This window comes from Microtus oregoni, unplaced genomic scaffold, assembly GCF_018167655.1.
Source record: "Microtus oregoni isolate MIOR12 unplaced genomic scaffold, Mior012 000017F_ref0000208, whole genome shotgun sequence".
NCBI classification, from domain to species: domain Eukaryota; kingdom Metazoa; phylum Chordata; class Mammalia; order Rodentia; family Cricetidae; genus Microtus; species Microtus oregoni.
Window position 1 is genome coordinate 17,309,234 of NW_024543076.1, and position 19,379 is coordinate 17,328,612.

The following is a 19,379-nucleotide window of genomic DNA, read 5'->3' on the forward strand; positions in this document are numbered from 1 at the left end:
AATCAAACATAAAGCTATACAACAAGTTTCGGGTGAGTTGTGCTTCTGTTTAAAGTTGGCATCATGCTGTACGTTAAAAGCATACAAACTAGCATATATCTGATAATCTGAGAACATGTTAGATAAATCCAATAGAAGAGTGAAAAGTGACATATTGGTAGTCGTATGATATTAAGTAACAGCACCAATAAGTTATGCACGTGTGGGTATAACCAGAGATTCCAGCAATCTTCTCCAGGTCTTATATTTTCATTTTGTACATGTTTTACAATACAAATAAAATTTTAGGGACATGGGTTTCAATGGTTTCTTCCTTGTTTTGGCAGTCTTATTTATTTATTTTCCTATCACAAAAAAGCAGGGTAAAAACGTACTTTCCCTCTCTTCTACCTATAAACTGGCTATGTGATTCTCATTAATGATGCCTTTTTACAGGGAACATACTGGCAAATTAGTCAAAGGACCAGAGTGAGGAAACAGAATCACATGGAGGCAGATGGACTCAAGGTATGTAAAGTTTGAAGTGTATATAATCTGGGATGTCAACTTAAAGAGAATGTATATACAATATATATCCAGAAAAAGACTTGGGACAACCCAGAACCTAGGAAGGGTTTCATAAAAGTGAGAGAACTTGAAGCCTAAGTCTCTTGATGAACTCATCTCTCCTTTCATTTTAGCAATTGTGGAGAACATGACTTCCTGGCTTCTGTGTTAGCATTTTACAGAGTTTCACATTCAATTTGGGTCACTGCTATATAAAGCCACCTCTTTAAAAGAAGTTAAAGCCAAAGTGACTGTTGCTCCAACAATGTACAAGACAAATATTTAGTAAAGTGAAATTTCAATTTGAGCCACACATTTTTGATTGAGCATTGTTTTTCTTAAGGATTATGAGGACATTTAAAATGATTAAAAATTCCTGAGTGCCAATTTGACACTCTTAACACTTTAGAATAGGTGCATCATAGTATCTTCTTAGACACTATAAGAAAAATATGGCTAGGTATATAATAAGCAACTATTTCATCATTTTCAGGAATTTTATGTATTACAAATGTCATAGAAGGTTTAGCAAATAAAAAAAAAACAAGAATAAAAATACTTGGTTTCTATATCTCCAAGTCTTAAAACTAGGAATAATATGCTTAGTTAAGAATGCCGTTAATTCTAGAATGGAAATAATATGATTCTTAGGCTTTTATTCACCTTTATAATGAACTAACATTTATTCTCAAAGTCCTTATTTCCATTTGCCATTCATTCATTTTGCAACAAAAATAATGTTTTTCCCCTATTTTCCTTGGATTTATAGTCCTCCTTCAGAATTGATTTCTAACAAGAGCTTTTAAGAAGCAAGTAGCTCACATTCCTAGAAAAGTATCAGAGGATTAGAGCCTGGCATTAGACTATTTGTTTTCTAGGAAGTATATCTTAGTGATCATTAGTCTCCTGAACTCTGTGATTCTTGGGAGCAGAACTTGCTGGATGGAAGAAAGGGGCCACACTGCCTTCAAATGACACTCCCCACTAGAAAACGTTTGTGCTGCATTAATGTTTGACTGCTGTAGTGATGACAATATCTGGGCAGGGTTTGCTAAAGGCAAAACCTGTGACGTGAAAGAGGCTCAGTATTCTGAAAATCTGTGACATTTCTGAACAGATTTACATTTTGAGCTCATTACAGAATTTCAAGCATGATGCATTAGGGATTATTCATTCATGCCCTTAGAAACAATCAGATTTCTGCTCAAACTGGGGTATACTGAAAGAAAGAAAAGCCAAACACTTACAATGAAAGTAGAGTTCTTCATCCCCTTCTTGGTCAGCCTTGCTGTAACCACAGTGCCTTGGGGGGGGGGGGAGGAAATTTGTGGCAAATTTACTGGATGATCTTGCATCATGGATTAGCATGCAGCATCAGGAGCAATGCTATGTAGCAACATGCTAGCTAGAGGTATAAACAAATATACATTTGCCACAGTGCTGAACCGCTTGGTAATAATGTGGCAATGCACATGATCAAAATATGCACAGGAAATGGAGTCTTTGTGTAAGACCAGAAAACTTAAAGTTTTGTGGTGTTAGATTTATCAATTAGCATCTGCCTTTATATTTTTACGGGAACACCTCAAAAATCTTAAATGGTTTTCACAAATGTTGAAAAAACAACTAAAAGAGTTAACTTCTCCTTAAGGTTCTTCTCCATTTATTATGAAAAGTACCTGAAGGTAACCAATACACATTCATCTAATATTAATTATGACACTCCTTAACCTTAAACTGAGGAAGAGATCAAATTTATAGTGTACTTTGATTTGGGGAGTACAAAAAATGCACCAACTAATATATCAGAAAAGAAGTATTCACATTTGCCAACAAGATTCTAATAGAATAAGTATAATGGGTTGGTACTTTGGGGTAATCAACATATTTTATGTCAAATGCACGAAGAACGTAAGTGAGGCAGTGGCACTTGGGAGGGAGAGAGAAGCAGATCTCTGAGTTCAAGGCCAGCTTGGTCTACAGAGTGAGTTTCAGAACACCCAGGGGTACACAATGATACCCTGTCTTGGAAAACCAAACAAAACCAAGCAAACAAACAAAACCTAGAATTCCATACTCTACCTTCTTCCAATGATGAAGCCGAACACCATGAACACCAAGATGATGGTCCCTGCTACAGCCACCACAGCGATTATAATAACAGGATTCTGCTCACTGGAGACTGCTGTGGCTGCAAACAGAGGACAGATGTTCAGAACCACGTATTGCTGGGAGGAACACATGAGGCTTAATATGAAACAACTCAGATCATTTTCTTTACTTCTAATTTCAAATGAATTCGTTTTAATTACCAGTGCAAATTTAAATTTAAACAAACCGTTATTTGTGCATTTTAAGGAAGTGGCGAGATTAGACAGGAGATGCTATATTTATGAAAAGTAAACTTTACCAACTTTAAAAATGTCTTACAATTATTAAACTGTAGTCTTCCAGTTACATACTAATAATTCCTCTAAGATCATTACTGGAAGCTCAGTTGTACGTCTTTACAGTATCTACATGGATAAGCCCGTGAGTCATGTCCTCTAAAACAGTTTGGGATTTAAGAAACCTAGAAAACACTATCCTGAGTGAGGTATCCCAGACCCAAAAAGATGAACATGGGATGTACTCACTCATAATTGGTTTCTAACCATAAATAAGGTTCACGGAGTCTACAATAGGTGAATCTAAAGAAGCTAAGTAAGAAGGTGAACCCAAGGAAAAACATATAGTTATCCTCTTGGCTAAGGGAAGTAGACAAAATTTCCAGGGAGAAAATTGGGATCTTGGGGGTGGGGTGGGATGGGGTAAGGGGAGATGGGGAGAGAAAAGTTAGAAGGAAAGGAAGGGGGGCCTTGGGGAAACAGGAGGATTGGGATAAAGGAAGGTTGGACAGGGGAGCACGGAACCACAATTCTTAGTTAAGGGAGCCACTTTAGGGTTGGCAAGAGACCTGACCCTAGAGGGGCTCCCAGGTGCCCAAGCCGAGGTCCCCAGTTAGTTCCTTGGGCAGCTGAGGATAGGGAACCTGAAATGACCCTATCCTAGAGCAATAATGACGAACATCTTGCATATCATCATAGAACCTTCATCTGGTGATGGATGGAGATAGAGACAGAGACCCACACTGGAGCACTGGACTGAGCTCCCAAGGTCCCAATGAGGAGCAGAAGGAGGGAGAACATGAGCAAAGAAGTCGGGACCACGAGGGGTGCACCCATCCACTGAGACAGTGGAGCAGATCTATTGGGAGCTCACCAAGGCCAGCAGGACTGTGACTGAAAAAGCATGGGATAAAACTGGACTCTCTGAACATGGCGAACAATGAGGGCTGATGAGACGCAAAGGACAATGGCACGGGGTTTTGATCCTGCTTAATGTGCTGGCTTTGTGGGAGCCTAGCCAGTTTGGATGTTCACCTTCCTAGATATGGACGGAGGGGGGAGGACCTAGGACTTACCACAGGGCAGAAAACCCTGACAGCTCTTTGGACTGGAGAGGGAGGGGGAAAGGAGTGGGGAGAGGGAGAGAAGGGTGGGAAGAGGGGGAGAAGGGTGGGAGGAGGGGGAGGGAAATGGGAGGCTGGGAGGAGGTGGAAACTTGTTTTTTTTTTTCTCCTCTTCTCAATAAAAAAAAATAATTAAAAAAAAAAAGAAACCTAAGCTTCAAAAAAATAAGGGCTTATCACTTCCGGTTCTATATCAGTTGGTATATGTTCTCCACTGGATATTTTCATAATCAGCATAGATGGATTCAATCAGTAAACATGATATACAATGAAAATGTACAGACAAAAATTACCCGGTTGTATTATATATAAAGTCAAATCCATATAGTTTAGCTACTTCTAGAACAATCAACAACTAGAATCTTTAATACCAGGCATGATGGAAAATATCTTTCTTGCTGGTAGCAAGAGACTGAGTCTCTAGAGAATAAAGTTTGACCTACGCAGTACTAGCTTTCCTCCGCCAGCAGTCCCCACCCCTAACCCAAACTGTACTTTGTCAAATTTATCCTTGTCGTCTTCCTTTGACAACTTTCCCTTACCTTTGTAACCTATACTAAAGAGAGATCTATATTATACAGAAATGCTGTAAAGATATCTAGTTAGGTAGTTTCTGAACACATGTATTGCATACTCTTCTTAATTTGTCACCTGGCGATTGGTCTCTAGAGATAAGTCAATTCAGGAAAAAAATTTTTTTTAAGGTAAATAACCTTTAAGTGTTAAATCTGAGTTACAGCCTAATAGACATATGATTAAAAAAGCATGACTTTCATCATCATCATCATCATCATCATCATCATCATCATTATTATTATTATTGTGTGTGTGTATATCTGGCTTTTTACATATATAGAGAAGATTCAGAATGGAGTAATTCTCATGAGAAAGGAAACAATTACACACTCAAGGGTAGAAATGCTTTGCACTGAGAAGTCCCAAGGGGTCAATTCTCTGCTTTTCTAAGACTCAGTTCTTCCCTTAGCTTCAGAGGCCAGTGTTCCAGTGGAAACACTGAGCTCAACTGAAAGGTGAATCAACATTCATGACTGTTTATTTACATGTGGGTACTTAATGTTAAACTTTAAGCTTTCAATAGTTGACTTATATTAATAATATTTTCATCTATGTCAAGGGGAGAAAAATTCAGAAGTAACGACTTGAGTAACCTGAAGATCACCTTTAAAAGCTGCAAAGGTAGTAGGTGCTCTAAACAGAAGCGGAGTTGGGAATGCAGGTGATATGGGATAGTCTGCTAATTTCTGTTTACAGTGCCTAAGGGACCTCTTCTAGGGACAATCTTCCCTCCTGCCTCGCTTCTGAGCACAGTTACATCACCATTTATTGGGTGGTAATGCTGCATCTTATAATCTTCCATAGTTAACCATATGGCCAGAATTCATGAATTTGGCACACATTTCCCCTAAGCTTAGACCGAGGGCACCTAGAACGCCTCACACATCTCTATGTGTACCTAGTTCTTAGAGCATCACGCGTGCTGAGTCTGTAGATCTCAAAGTTTAGGCATCCCTACGAGTCCTCAAGAGCTTTTCAGGGAATCTGGACGACCAATATTATTGATTCATACTTCAAACATATTTTTATCTCTTTACACTTCCACTTCCTTATAAATGCAGTATCAAGTTTTCCAGAAGCTCCAAGACCTAATGGCATTATGCTAATGGCTAAACGAGGGGAGACTAGTAAACTGTGTTTTATCATAAAGACAACCTCTGATGGGTTTTCAATATTCTGAAGAGTAAAAAAAAATGTTTCTGGGAGAACATTGTTGAAAATAGTTGAGTTACATAATAAGGCAATTAGAAACTTCTCAAACTATGCACCATCCATAATACTTAGTGTGTATAAATTTAATTTGGGTACTACTATCCCAACATTTAGAGAAAGAGGAGTGCACTCAGAACTACACATATGGATATCACAAGGTAAGACTTCAGACTTCTAACACCTCTATCTGATTTGTCCTGATAACCTAGATGATGTTGGGATGATCTAGTCATTTCATATTCATTATTCTGATAACCGAGCCTATGTTGCTGTGACCTAGTCATTTCTTATTTATTGAGTGCTTTCTATGCACTAACCACTACAGTAGGCATTGGCAAGTCAATGGTTGAATAAATTTAAAAAATATGATTGATTCCTTTATTAATTTTACATCTTAATGGAAGAGGAAATTCTAATAATAATAATTACAATGTGGTTTCCAATACAGAATACTATTTCAGCATTAATTTCATGCTCAGGATTTGACACTTCACCTTAGTTTTGAACTCTAATTCCTTTTGGGATAGTGAAAATATTTATGAACATTCAAATTTCAATAAATAGTTTGTCCCAATTTACAAAGTCAGAACATAACAGAGGTTCATTTTCAACGTTTTCAAAAGTAAAGACTATATAACAAATCTTGAAGTGTTTCACTGCACTAAAAAGTATGAGGTGAAGTTAGGAAAATGTTGCCAGTTGTTAACTATGGAGATACACCTCAATACTAAACCACTTTTTTGTTTCAGTGTTGAAATATCTACTTCAATTGCTTTAGGAGCTTCTTGAGAGCTGTTAAACATAGATATCCTTATCTTTTGTCTTATATATTTCACAATTAATGATATTGATAAAAGAAGTGCATTCATCCCATTATAGCACATTGTGGCAACATTTTCAAGTGATATTTTACATGTACAATTCTAAGCAAATTATGGAAAGTTCAGATTGATTTCATATGTATTTTTGTTGCTCATGTAGAAAGATAACAGTATTTTTTAAAGAGATTTTAGCTAACAAATTGACCAAGCTTTGGTTAATGCCAAGAATATTTGTCAATTTAGCCTAGCATTTAAAAGAACTATAATGCTTTTCTGAAGTCAAAATAGTTCTGATCAAAGCTTCATTATTTTAAATACTTTTGAAAAGTGAAAAAAAGAAAGTAATATAATGTATCTTTAATCATTTTCTTTAAAATCTTATGTGAACACTACTAGAATGTCAACAGAAAACAGGACAAGAGCCACTGGATATATGTTGTGTCTCAGCAGTTCATCAGGAGAAATCAAAAGCTCTCAAATGTGGAAATATTCTGAGGTCTTAGGCCAACTGAAGAGTGACCAGAAGCAGAATTCACTGTGCCCTGAGCACAGTCTGCGGCGAAAGAACTCTCATGATGTAACTGTACGTATGTTATATTCAACACAGTCACATATTTTAAATACAAATTTATTTTACATTGCAAAATATAAACATTTGTTAAAAGGGCTTAAAACATATTGATTATGTTCTATTTTCAGGCTGAGTCGTGAGTTCCAGGACGTTCATTTATATTTCATATATATTTAAGATTCTCCAGCAAAATTGAACCAATTAAGAACAAAGCAGGGGGCAGGGGGAGAAAAGTGAAAATAAAAGAAACACAGTTGAGGGTTCTTTCTGAATCCTCAATGTTAGAAGCACAGAGCTTTGGTTAACTCAAAATCATGAATAGCATAACTAGTATCCACCCAGTTACCCTTTAGATTTCTTTACAGAAATCTATTAGATGCACATAATTTGAGTTAGAATACTCTGAGTTTTACAAAAAACTGTGTCAACACCAGACTGAACGACCAATATGCGTTTCTGATTTCACTTTTAATATATTAATACAGTATGCATTTAAAAGACTGATATAATAATGTTTAGATATAAAGAGAATATTTAGTAATTATTTTCCTGAATGACCTTTATAATGGAACACTTATATTCATATATATCCATTTATAGGTATAAAAATTATTTTTTATATAAAATCACTACCCTCAATACTAAAAAAGACCAAAAAAACCCAAAAAAGCCAAGTGACAGTTATAAATTGAAGAATCTGAACCAAAGATGGTAATTACCTTCAAACATTTTACCTGTAGCTTCCTCTAGTGTGGCAACATCAAGTCTGGGGCTGTAATTTCCATAACCTGCAGCAGTGAAAGCTCGGATCTGAAAAACATACACTGTTCCCGGCTTCAGATTATTAATGGAGGCTGAGGTGGACTTGGTTTTCAGTGTTGAGTAGGTCCTTTCTCTTTGATCCTGCAATGATATTTACAAATCAAATTGATTTGATAGTTGATTCTGGTAATTAATTTTGATTTCCTGTATTGCTATTGTTTAATTGACCCTACATTCTACCTTCTGCAATACTGTAATACTAACTGTATCTAAGATCACATAAAATGCAATGAAAAAACATGCCTTTGGTGTATACATTTCAAAAAGAAATAACTTCTTTAAAATGATCACACTGTTTGGGCTTTGGCTGTGTTGGGACAGGAAACAGTGTCTACAACTTTTTAGTCACATTTCTCTATTAACCAAAATACAAGTACATCTGATCAATGTCTAATTTAGTAGATAACTTCACGTAGCTGCATGGTTCTTGGAACTACTTTCTGATTAAACAAAATTTATGTGCCAAAAATCAAGAAATTCAGCTAAATATTGCAACCACGCTGATACATCAGTTTCATTCAGTAGAAAAGGAAGAAAACTAATTTCTAATTACAACTTACAGTCTGAGAGTAAAATATGTGAGTTATGGTTGTGGTTTGACATTATTTTAAATTTAACTTTACTTACTTTTCAAATATAAATGCTAAGGCTTGCAAAGTTCATTAAAGCAATAGCTTATATTGTTTCCATTTTGTAAAACTTCACAAATGTTATGCATAATATATATATATATATATATATACAATATGTGGAATTTTACATATATATGGGATAAGCTTAAGAATTAATTAAATATAAAACTTCAAGCACATAAAAACTCATCAAAACAATATTTAAAAGTATAACCCATAAGTTTTTATTGATATGACTTTCTTAATCCATTTATGAACACAAGTTGAAAAAGTTATACTTGTTTACCTACAAATTTGGGAGTAGTTTTTGTTTTTTTTTCTGTAAACACCAGTGTCAGAATTATCTACTGAATTCTGAGAATATCACCTTGATTTAGTGACCTTTACACTAATGCTTCCAAAAGTGGAAATAAAGACTTGGACTCACTTTATGGGGTTGATTCATGACAGCGATCACTATAATCATTTATAAAAATGATTGTGGGTACTATAGATGTAATCATAGGTACCTGATGTATAGCCTGAACAGAACTAGATAGAACTCACAGTCAGTGAGCAACAAACACAGATCTTGTGTCTTCACACTGCAAAGCCCACTGCTCCGGTCCTACATTCCAATAACTGCCTATTTTACACATTACTGGCTGTAAATGCATTCTCTTTCTGTCATGCAAATAAAGCCCAGCAATTTGAATGCAGTTATTTCCCAGTAAAGATTTGCAAAAGATTGTGAATTTCCTATGAGAAACTCTGCTACCTTGTACTGTAAAATGCACTTTATTGACTTTAAAATCTGCCAATTTCTAGAAGGGCCATAACAATTAGGGATTACAGCGGAAACAGATATTACAAAAGCAGCGTTCAAAACAATGATCCCCTTTAAGCACATTTGATTGGAAAAGAAATGTATTTCTCAGCACAAAGCTGAGGCATAAAAATGCAACTGAGGCCAAGAAGAAAGTGAATCTGAATGAAAAGAGTAAGGCAAATTATTTCAAATGTGAACACTGACATCTATTTTAAGCTGTCTTTGTTTCTCCTTACTGGGGAAGGAGGGGTTTGCCAATGAATTATACAGATTTCAATGAAGTCAACTCAGTCCCAAATTTTGCCAAAATCTTAGGACTTTATTTTCATAATCATGTCTAAATAGTGAAGTAGTTCTAAGTATTGGAGCATTCACCTAACTCAGTTAAAATGATAAAGTATGATTTAATACAATTAGAGTCATAATACCAAATACTGGTAGTTCAGTGTTTTAAATTTTGAGAGATTTTGTGTGTGTGTGTGTGTGTGTGTGTGTGTGTGTGTGGTGGGACTCAGAGAACTGTTTGTGAATAGACCTCATATTTTATTTCCTCTCTAAATAAGCAACTGCTGAACATATTTATATAGACAGATATTTCTTATTAATAATACTTGGTCATACTAAGAAGAGACCGGAATCAATAGATGAGTTTTAGAGAGTACTTTCCATAGAAAAAGAGGCATGCGATGTAACCATCTTGTACGAATGCTATAACTTTCAGAGAGAATTTAAAAACTGAAATAGCATCTTCCTAATTTTAGTGCTGAAAGACACTATAAACATGTTATACAAAATATCATCAGCTATGATGACAGTATTTGAAGACATTGATCCTATGAAAACCTTAATTTAAAGTGTCATTACATACACAAATACATTGAAAGGAACACTTTTCAAAATATATTGGATTAATTAGTTTCTCTGCCATTAAATCATTCTATATCTAACTATCATATTAAAAATCTGTGAAAAATATACTACCAATATTCTCACTCGTATGACACAGAAAGCTACTAAAAAGAGATCTTGACTGTAATCGTAAAGCAGGGGTGGTGGAGGTGGTTATTAAGCACAGCCAATGGTAAATATGAACTCTGGAATGGCCCCACATAGTGAAATGACCAGCAGTAGCGGACAGTGCCAGGGATGGTATCAGGTGCCATTCACACCGCAGTCCTTTCCCACTTACTTTCTCGTAATACTTGATTTCATATTCGGTGATGACTCCATTGGGATGCTCTGGTTCCTGCCAGGAAAGCTCCACACTTCGCTGCAGCACCCGCTCCTTCATTACTCCACTCACTTGCGAGGGAGCTGTTTGGACAAGAGGTGTCAATAAACAATGAGGAAATTCACTGGGTGCTTCACATCCAGTGTCACAACTGATCAGTCCCATGCTGTGCCAGTTTCATTAAAGGTAAAAGAAAGCACCTTTTCATAGCTCACAATTCAAAAGCTAATGAATATTCAAACAGGACCTTATTACTGCTCATAAACCTTAATAGAAATTTAAATTAAAGTGCAAACAGCAGAAGATAGCATTGTTCAAGTTTGTGAAAAATGGAAATGATGGGGCTGAGAATGACAATTAAGCAAATGAATGCTAATTAAGGCTAGAAAATACGATTTCTGATTAATCTCCAGTGATAAACTGAGTCCAAATATTTATTTTACATAAAACAGAAATACAGTTTTCAAAAGAAATAAAACATCTAAATACTGTAGAGAAAAAAGTTCATGAAATAGATGAACACTTTTCAGTTAAAGGGAACACACTTTAAAATGTGTTTCCACTTGTGTATGTGCATGCATATATGTGACTGTCCCTGTGTATGTATTCTCAAAGAATGACAATATACTTTGGTGAAAAGTTTTACAATTCATTAGGAGACGATTATAGAAAATCTTTGAGCTTCTCCCATGCCAAGCTGGGCATGACATATCCTCGGCTATACAGTGTGGAAGATGTAAGGCACACATAGTAACCCAGGCTCTAAGAGCTTCAGTCGGGGCAGTTCAACGCTTAAAGTCTTACTTTCTCTTTCTATGCTGACAATAGGATGTGTAGAGTTCCTTCATTATAATTAGTGGCATATCCTCTTTCTTGTAGCTAAGGCTTTGGAATTCAGTAAGCTAATTTGCTCTGTCCAATTTGCTTGGTGATGATTAACTAGTCGGCTACTCTGCCTAAGTGAGTAGCCGCACCGACTTGGCTGAGTTTCAGTGGGGTCATTATATTTCATGTATCATGGTCTATCTCATTCCATAAAATACTTTCAGGCTGTTCATTTAATTTTCAGATGTCTAAAATTGTTAATAATCCTGCTGACAGAAAAGCAATTATATGGGACCAAAGCCATTTAAACAAATTTCAGATGTTTATCCCTTTGGCTTTATTTTGTTTCTTCTACTTCTTAATACTTTCTTGCATCAAAGTCCAAAAAACTTATTTTTCACATCTTCCTTGCTTTGCAGTTTTGAAGGAAGGGCAGGGAAGATTCTTGATGCCATTGCCTCCCACACTACTAACAAAGAACAACCTAGGCAGATCAAGATTTCTTTTGAAGGGAATTTCAGGTGAAGTTCTCAGTGTACTATGCTTACAGGTAAATGCATATCTGATACATTAGCAATGAAGCAGATTTGCAGTAAGAAATCATATTCAGCAACTTTTATGCCTTCACAGCAGCTGTGCAAACTGATCTCTAGACTCATGTCATGAAGACCCTGCTTAGCCCAGCACATAGACAGATATGTTAGGGATCTCCATAGCCTTGGGAAGTGTCAACTCCAACCAACAATAAGGTGACAATAACGGTTTCTGTGAGTCTCATTTACTACAAAGTCTAGAGCACAGCCCGAATTTAAATACTGCAAAGGGCAGTACAGTGGCGTGCACACCCGGGCTGCTGCTCTCTGCTTAAGGCATACTATTGAGGTGTGCACTGTGAAAACGATTCAGAAGAAATAGCTGATATGAATGAACACATTTGAGTCTTCTGACCAGTTTCAAGTAACACACGTTGCGTACTGTAGTTCTGAGGAACTGTTCAAGCTCTGCTTAGTTGCTTTCTCAAAATATGAAATAGATAGGAAGCCTTGGATTCTCTGAGCTATGGTGGAAATGCGGGCTATAAATAGTTTCTGCTACACAGAGCAAACTCTAATGTAAAAGAGGACTTGATATTTGAAAGTTACACTAAAATTACGCTCACTATTTGAAACTGTAAAAGAACTTTCACGGATATAATTATGGTAATTGAGGCTTTGGGGGAAAAGGGTGCCAAAAGCATTTGAAATACGTAATGTTTTGAAATTCATCCTGTAGTTCTAATGGTGCACTCTGTCACAAGGTATTTCCCCTCTCTGCACAAGAGAAGCTATGCCCATAAGGACACACTGCTCTTTTGGGGGTACTTACTTGATGCTTAAACTCTTGCTAAAATTGTATCCAGCCACACACTTTTAGAGGGCAACGACAGAAAGAAGTATTACCAACTAACCCTTAAGAATAGTGAGCTATAGAAGAGAAAGAACCTTCAAATACAAGGTTCTGGCTTGTTTCTTTTTTAAAAAAAAGATGATATTTTCCCTGAGTTTTATTATGTTAGGCATAGAAGATATGTACCCCAAACGTTTATCATCTATAAACCCAGATATATCTAAACTTTACAGATTTCAAGAAGGTCAATTTACAAAGAAAAGGAGCTAAGAGAGTGGCATAGGTGTGCTTATGCTAAAACACAATGCTCTCTTTGGTTACCTTGTCATAACCTCTCTTCCTTTATAAAATCAGTGTAGCAGTTTCACCAAGACTCCACTCACACCAGACGCTCAGTTAATTATAACAAATCGTTCATTTCTGTAAATGAAATCTAGCAGCTAAATTATAGAACATTTAACAACCAATTACGTGGTATGGCATTAATTTATAATGTCCATACTTATTAAAATGAAACCAATATATAACTCAATAGGAAGTGATATGAAGCTAATAAGCAAGTAAGCAATAATATGAACTGAAAAAATATTTGGGAAAATTATTAGACATCATGGAATCACTTAACATAATCATCTGTAGTATTTCTTTTGAATCATGCACAAACTTTTCTCACCTATATTTTTAGAATTATTCAGATATGTTGATTTCAACTTGATGAATAGACATGAATTTCTTGGTTTTTGAAATTTCTTCCATGCCATGAGAGGTACATAGAATGTATCATTTAAAACCAAGCCATATTAAACATGGTTAGGTTGATTGTATTTGAAGTGGTGGTAAAATACTATCTTAGAAAAGTAAGACATGCCTTCCGTGGTTGAAAATGGTTAATGTCAGCATCATGATCACAAAGTTAGTTAAGTTTATGAAACCAGAAATTAAAAGTAAACTAAGAGACATAAAAGTAAGTTTTTGGTTTTAATTTGGCAAAATGAAGCTTCGGTCCAGCTGTGGGGCTCATGTCAGACTGCCCCATCTCATCTGTTGAGAGCTGCACAGCAGATCTCTTTATAGCAGTGACTGCTGAGAGCTGACCTTCTATTATGGCCGCTGAATCAAAGGAATAGAAATGTATATGGAAGCTCAGTCCAGTGCTCCAGTGTGGGTCTCTGTCTCTATCTCCATCCATCACCAGATGAATGTTCTATGGTGATATGCAAGATATTCGTCAGTATTGCTATAGAATAGGGTCATTTCAGGTTCCCTATCCTCAGCTGCCCAAACAACTAACTGGGAACATCGCCTTGGGCTCCTGGGAGCCACTCTAGGTTCAAGGTCCCAATGAGGAGCGGAAAGATGGAGAAGATGAGCAAGGAAGTCAGGACCACGAGGGGTGCACCCACCCACTGAGACAGTGGGGCTGATCTATATTAGACTATGACTGAAAAAGCATGGGAAAAAAATGGACTCTCTGAACATGGCAAACAATGAGGGCTGATGAGAAGCCAAGGACAATGGTACGGGGATTTGATCCTACTTCATGTTCTGGCTTTGTGGGAGCCTAGCCAGTTTGGATGTTCACTTTCCTAGACATGGACGGAGGGGGGAGGACCTTGGACTTTCCACAGGGCTGGGAACCCTGACTGCTCTTTGGATTGGAGAGGGAGGGGGAGAGGAGTGGGGGGAAGGGGAGAAGGGTGGGAGGAGGGGGAGGGAAATGGGAGGCTGGGAGGAGGCTGAAATTTTTTTTTCTTTTTCTCAATAAAAAAAAAATTAAAAAAAAAGAAAACCAAAAAAAAAAAAAAAAGAAATGTATATGGATGTATAGGGTGGTGGTTGCAAGTAGGGCCAAGGCCTGCCTGCCAACTGGCTAGGACTTTTGTCATCATACAGTTTGAAAGCTTCATTTACTTCCTAGCCATTGCAAAATTGCAAAACAGAGGGTACAGCTCTGTGTTGAATGCTTCCCTAACATGAATAAAGCCCTGGGTTCCACCCCCCCCCCAACACACACACACAAATGAAGCTTTTGGGCTTCTAATCTATAACCACGATGAATTATTGATAAAGCAAAACTGAGGGATATTTTACATAGTTCTAGCTTCTATACTGTTATACACAATCTTTTATATTAGTTTCTGATTCCACTTCAAAGTTATATTTAAATAACAGAACAAGGGCCTCCATTTTTTCTTTTTAAATGTAAAGCATGTCGTGTGTGTGTGTGTGGGTGTGTGTGTATGTTTGTGCGTGCACACGTGAGAACACACACAGATATCGACATTTTCCTGCATGAAGTAGAAAGGGACTATTTGAATACACAGCGTAGGAGATACAGTGACCCCAAAGAGAACACTGCAGATGAAAAAGAAACTATAGACTTTAACTTGGGAAGATGCTCCAGATAGGGTCGGGGATGTGCTTTGGGAGAGGGATCTGAATCATAAAGGAGAATCAGTACACTGTTAGTGAAGGATCCTATGGGAAGCAGCAAAAGATACGGAGGATGGCTTTAGGACTAAACACTGACGCTGGCTGACAGCAGAGAAGAGAGTATTTCAGTCCTTTATGAAACACCAAAGAACTAAATGAGTCTGGAGGCGTTTCTTCCCTAAAGCTCCCCAAATTACAAAAAAAAAGAACATCAAATAAAATGAAAGGGAACTTGGAAAGGAAAAGAAAAGGAAGGCTAGCCTGGATCAGCTAGCAGACTGATGCAACTTAGTGCCAAGGATTGAACTGAATGAAAATGCATTGCCCAAAATTCTCATTCACAAAACTGTGATTATGACTCCATGTTGTTTAAAGTTATTCCGTTTGAGGGTAATTTCTTATCACACCAATGACAAAAAAGTTTATACACCTTCAATATTTTTATTTCTATAAACAAGGTGAGTGATTGCATATATCATGATATTATCTGTGAGACCCAATGTTGGCATATGGATAATTTTTATCTCAAGTCCTAAATACAATACTGTATCAGGAAAAACACTACTCAACATAAAGAAGAAACTTTGTATGTGTATAGCAGAATTTTAATGAAGCTCTTGAATTTTGTTTTGTGTTTGGATTTTTAAAAGTACTTTTATAGAAGTCATCATTTTATCTAAACAGATTTTCTAACTGCATGTCAGAGAACAAAGTGAACATTTATCAGTAATTGTAGCGGGACAATGAGAAAAGATGGATCAATGAGTATGAAATGTCCTATGAACATGCATACATATTTGTTAATTATGTTGGCATTTGTAAATTTCCATTAGATGACTGCAAAAGGTAGAAATGAAGATTCTTTAGAACACTGTGCAATACATCTTCTGCAATAACACAATTTTCCTTCACTAAACACTCTGTCACTATTTATTATCAATACAGAACTTGATTGTAAGCATCTTTTGAAGTATAAGGCTCATGCATTATTAGTACCTTAATATTTCATTATAGCTATCCTTCTTACTATTCCCAAACAGTATTATGATTTCACAACTTAAAATAAGCAAAAATACATATAATTTATTTCAATTACAAGGTATTTTTTGTAAGCATTGTTCCAGTGTGTTATTGTGAAATATAGCAATTTGATTGGGGGACAAGTAGAAGCATGTATAAAATGTCAACACAAAGCTTTATTAAGCTTTAACTTCCTATGAAAAAGTCAAGTTTATTATAAATAATAACTAAAATATTTTAGCACATAAAAAAGACTAAAGGAAGTTGAGTTGGAAGCAATCAAGAGCGCCCTGTGTGTCCTTAAAAAAAAAATCTAGTTGGAGGAAAGGGTGCCTTTTAATTTTTTTTAAACTGTCATTATATACCAAGTAGTTGAACAAAAATAAGTATGAAATGAGTTTATATTTTTTACAGGAGCTGTCGTTAAGACATGAAGTTCCATGAAAAAGTGGTCATGATGTTTACCTGACCAAGCATCCTAAGTAGAACCCTCCCCAAGTGCATGTGGAAGCTAAAATGGCATCTTTTCAACCGCGTAATATACCAGAAAACAGAACTGGTAAAATCCCTGCTGCTTCATTTGAACCGAACTCCACTTCCTTAAAAAAAAACAGTCTGCTAGATATGGACGGAGGGGGGAGGACCTTGGACTTTTCACAGGGCAGGGAACCCTGACAGCTCTTTGGACTGGAGAGGGAGCAGGAGAGGAGTGGGGGGAAGGGGAGAAGGGTGGGAGGAGGGGGAGAAGGGTGGGAGGAGGGGGAGGGAAATGGGAGGCTGGGAGGAGGCGGAAAATTGTTTTTTTTTCCTTTTCTCAATAAAAAAAAAAGAGTATAAAAACACACACATAAAAAAACAGTCTGCCAATATATTAACTGGAATACAGTTTCCGTCTCTAGAATCACTAGACAGCTGTTAACTACTGTTCAGATGTGAAATTAGAAAGTATCCAAGCATTTTAGCAAAATCTCTCAGTCAAATGTATCAGGGTCGGTGTGGTGTGTTGTTGCAGTCCCTGTTGGTGGAGCTCCCAGACACATAGGATTCTGCCCAGCTCTCCTGAAGGACTATCTAAACACCCATTCATAAAAAAACTAACTTGTCATTTCTGTCATGTTTAATCTTCAAAACATCCTCTGTATATATACTTCTGAAAATAGCAGGTATAAATCAGGCAACTTTCTTTAGTGAGACTTCTTCCTCACACAGCCCTGTTTACAGAACTTGGAAACAGCCTCACAGAATTTTGGGGAAAGGTTAAGGAGCCCTAGGAGAGGAGTCATCTAGCTTTTCAGTCAGCATTTAAAAGCCATTCTTTTCCAATGGATGTTCAATCACACTACAAGGACATTTGTCCAACTATGTTCATAGCAACACTATTTGTAATAGCCAGAACCTGGGAACAATCTAGATGCCCCTCAACCGAAAGGTGAGCATGGTATGGACTCACACCTAAGTGAATACCAGCTGTGAAGCAAAGAATAACAAGCCTATATAGTTCACAATCCCAGAGAAGCTAAGTAACAAGGAGAACTATAAGTGAAAAAATATATAGATCCCCCTTGGTAGAGGAAATAGACAAGATCTCCTGAGAAAACTGGGAGCATGAAGGTGGGGAGAGAAAAAGGAGGGCAGAAGAGGAGGAGGGGAGAAGAGCAGGGGGAGAAGAGCTTCAGGGAATGGAATGTTTAAGATGGGGAAGGACAGAGATGAGAGCAAGAAAAGAGATATATGGATTGAGGAAGCCATTATGGGGCTAGCTAGAAACCTGGCACTAGAGAAATTATCAGGAATCCACAAGGATGGCCCCAGCTAAGACCCTAAGCAATAATGGAGAAGGTGCCTGAACTGGCCTTGCCCTTGCCTTGATGATAATACCACCATAGAAACTTCATCTAACAACAGATGGGAGGAGAGGCAGTGATCCACAGTGGAACACTGGGTTGAGTTCTCAAAGTCCAGTTGAGTGGGAGAAGTGAGAATATGAGCAAAGGGATCAAGACCATGATGGGGACACCCACTGAAACAGTTACCTGAGTTGATTAATGGGAGCCTACCAACTCCGGTCTTACAGCAAGGGATCCACCAAACTAGGTCCTATGAATATGGCTGACAGTTGTATGACTGGGGCAGATTATGGGGCCATTGGCAGTGAGACCAGGATTCATCTCTACGCCTTGCACTAGCATTTTGGAACCCACTCTCTTTGTTCAGACTAGATATACTGGAGAGGGCCTTGGTCCTGACTCAAAGCAATGTGCTAGACTTTGATAACTTCCTATGGGAAGCCTCACCATCTCTGAGGAGTGGATTGGAGAGTGGGATGGTGGAGAAGGTAGAAGGAATGGAAGGAGGGGAGGGAGTGGGAACTGAGATTGGTCTGTAAAATGAGAAAAGATAGATTTAAAAAAAACGTTAAAAGACAAAGAACGATTCTTTGCTGGTCTAGCTGGTGTAACCCAGTATTTCTTTGGCACTTATCAGATGCAGAACAGACTTTTCTTTGATCCTCAGTAACTTGGAAAATTCTTTGCTGATATAGTACACACATTCAGAATGAGTCTTATGTTTTCATCTTGAATTCTGTTTTCCATACTATAATACTACAAGGTAGATATTGCTATTTCTATTTTGTTGTGAAGAAGTAGAGTCATATAGCATCATGAAGCATCCTATTACAATGCTCTCAAGTCCCACTTTTCAGTTTTGATTCTACCTGACTAATAATTCCAGATATTTCATCTCCTGGAAGTAGACAGTAGAAACATAATTCAAGCTACCCTTTGTGATTCAGTTCTGGGAGGTTGTGGAACTTCATAGGGTGAGGCATTTCTGGATGAAGGAGGGCACTGGGGACATTTTCTTAAAGGGTACACCTGGTTCTGGTCTTTTTCTCTTTGCTTAGTGTCCGGAATGGGTTCAGAAGCCTCTGCCACATGCTCCAGCCACTTTAATTCTGTGACACCCCACAGGCCCAGGTTCAGC

At 37.2% G+C, this 19,379-nt stretch overlaps 1 protein-coding gene across 5 annotated transcripts in view; it reads right to left on the minus strand.

Annotated features, from left to right (window-relative positions):
* The window catches only part of Epha7 (EPH receptor A7), a 159,865-nt gene that overhangs the window by 19,893 nt on the left and 120,593 nt on the right, over positions 1-19,379 (minus strand). For 3 of the 5 annotated variants that reach the window (XM_041667413.1, XM_041667412.1, XM_041667416.1), the window contains exons 6-9: positions 10,689-10,813; positions 7,957-8,140; positions 2,629-2,737; positions 1,794-1,849 (exon numbers count right to left, since the gene is read on the minus strand). In XM_041667413.1, the coding sequence (XP_041523347.1) occupies positions 1,794-1,849; positions 2,629-2,737; positions 7,957-8,140; positions 10,689-10,813 (474 nt within the window). The remainder of the gene's footprint in view (positions 1-1,793; positions 1,850-2,628; positions 2,738-7,956; positions 8,141-10,688; positions 10,814-19,379) is intronic. The other 2 variants (XM_041667415.1, XM_041667414.1) reach the window with 1 other exon arrangement.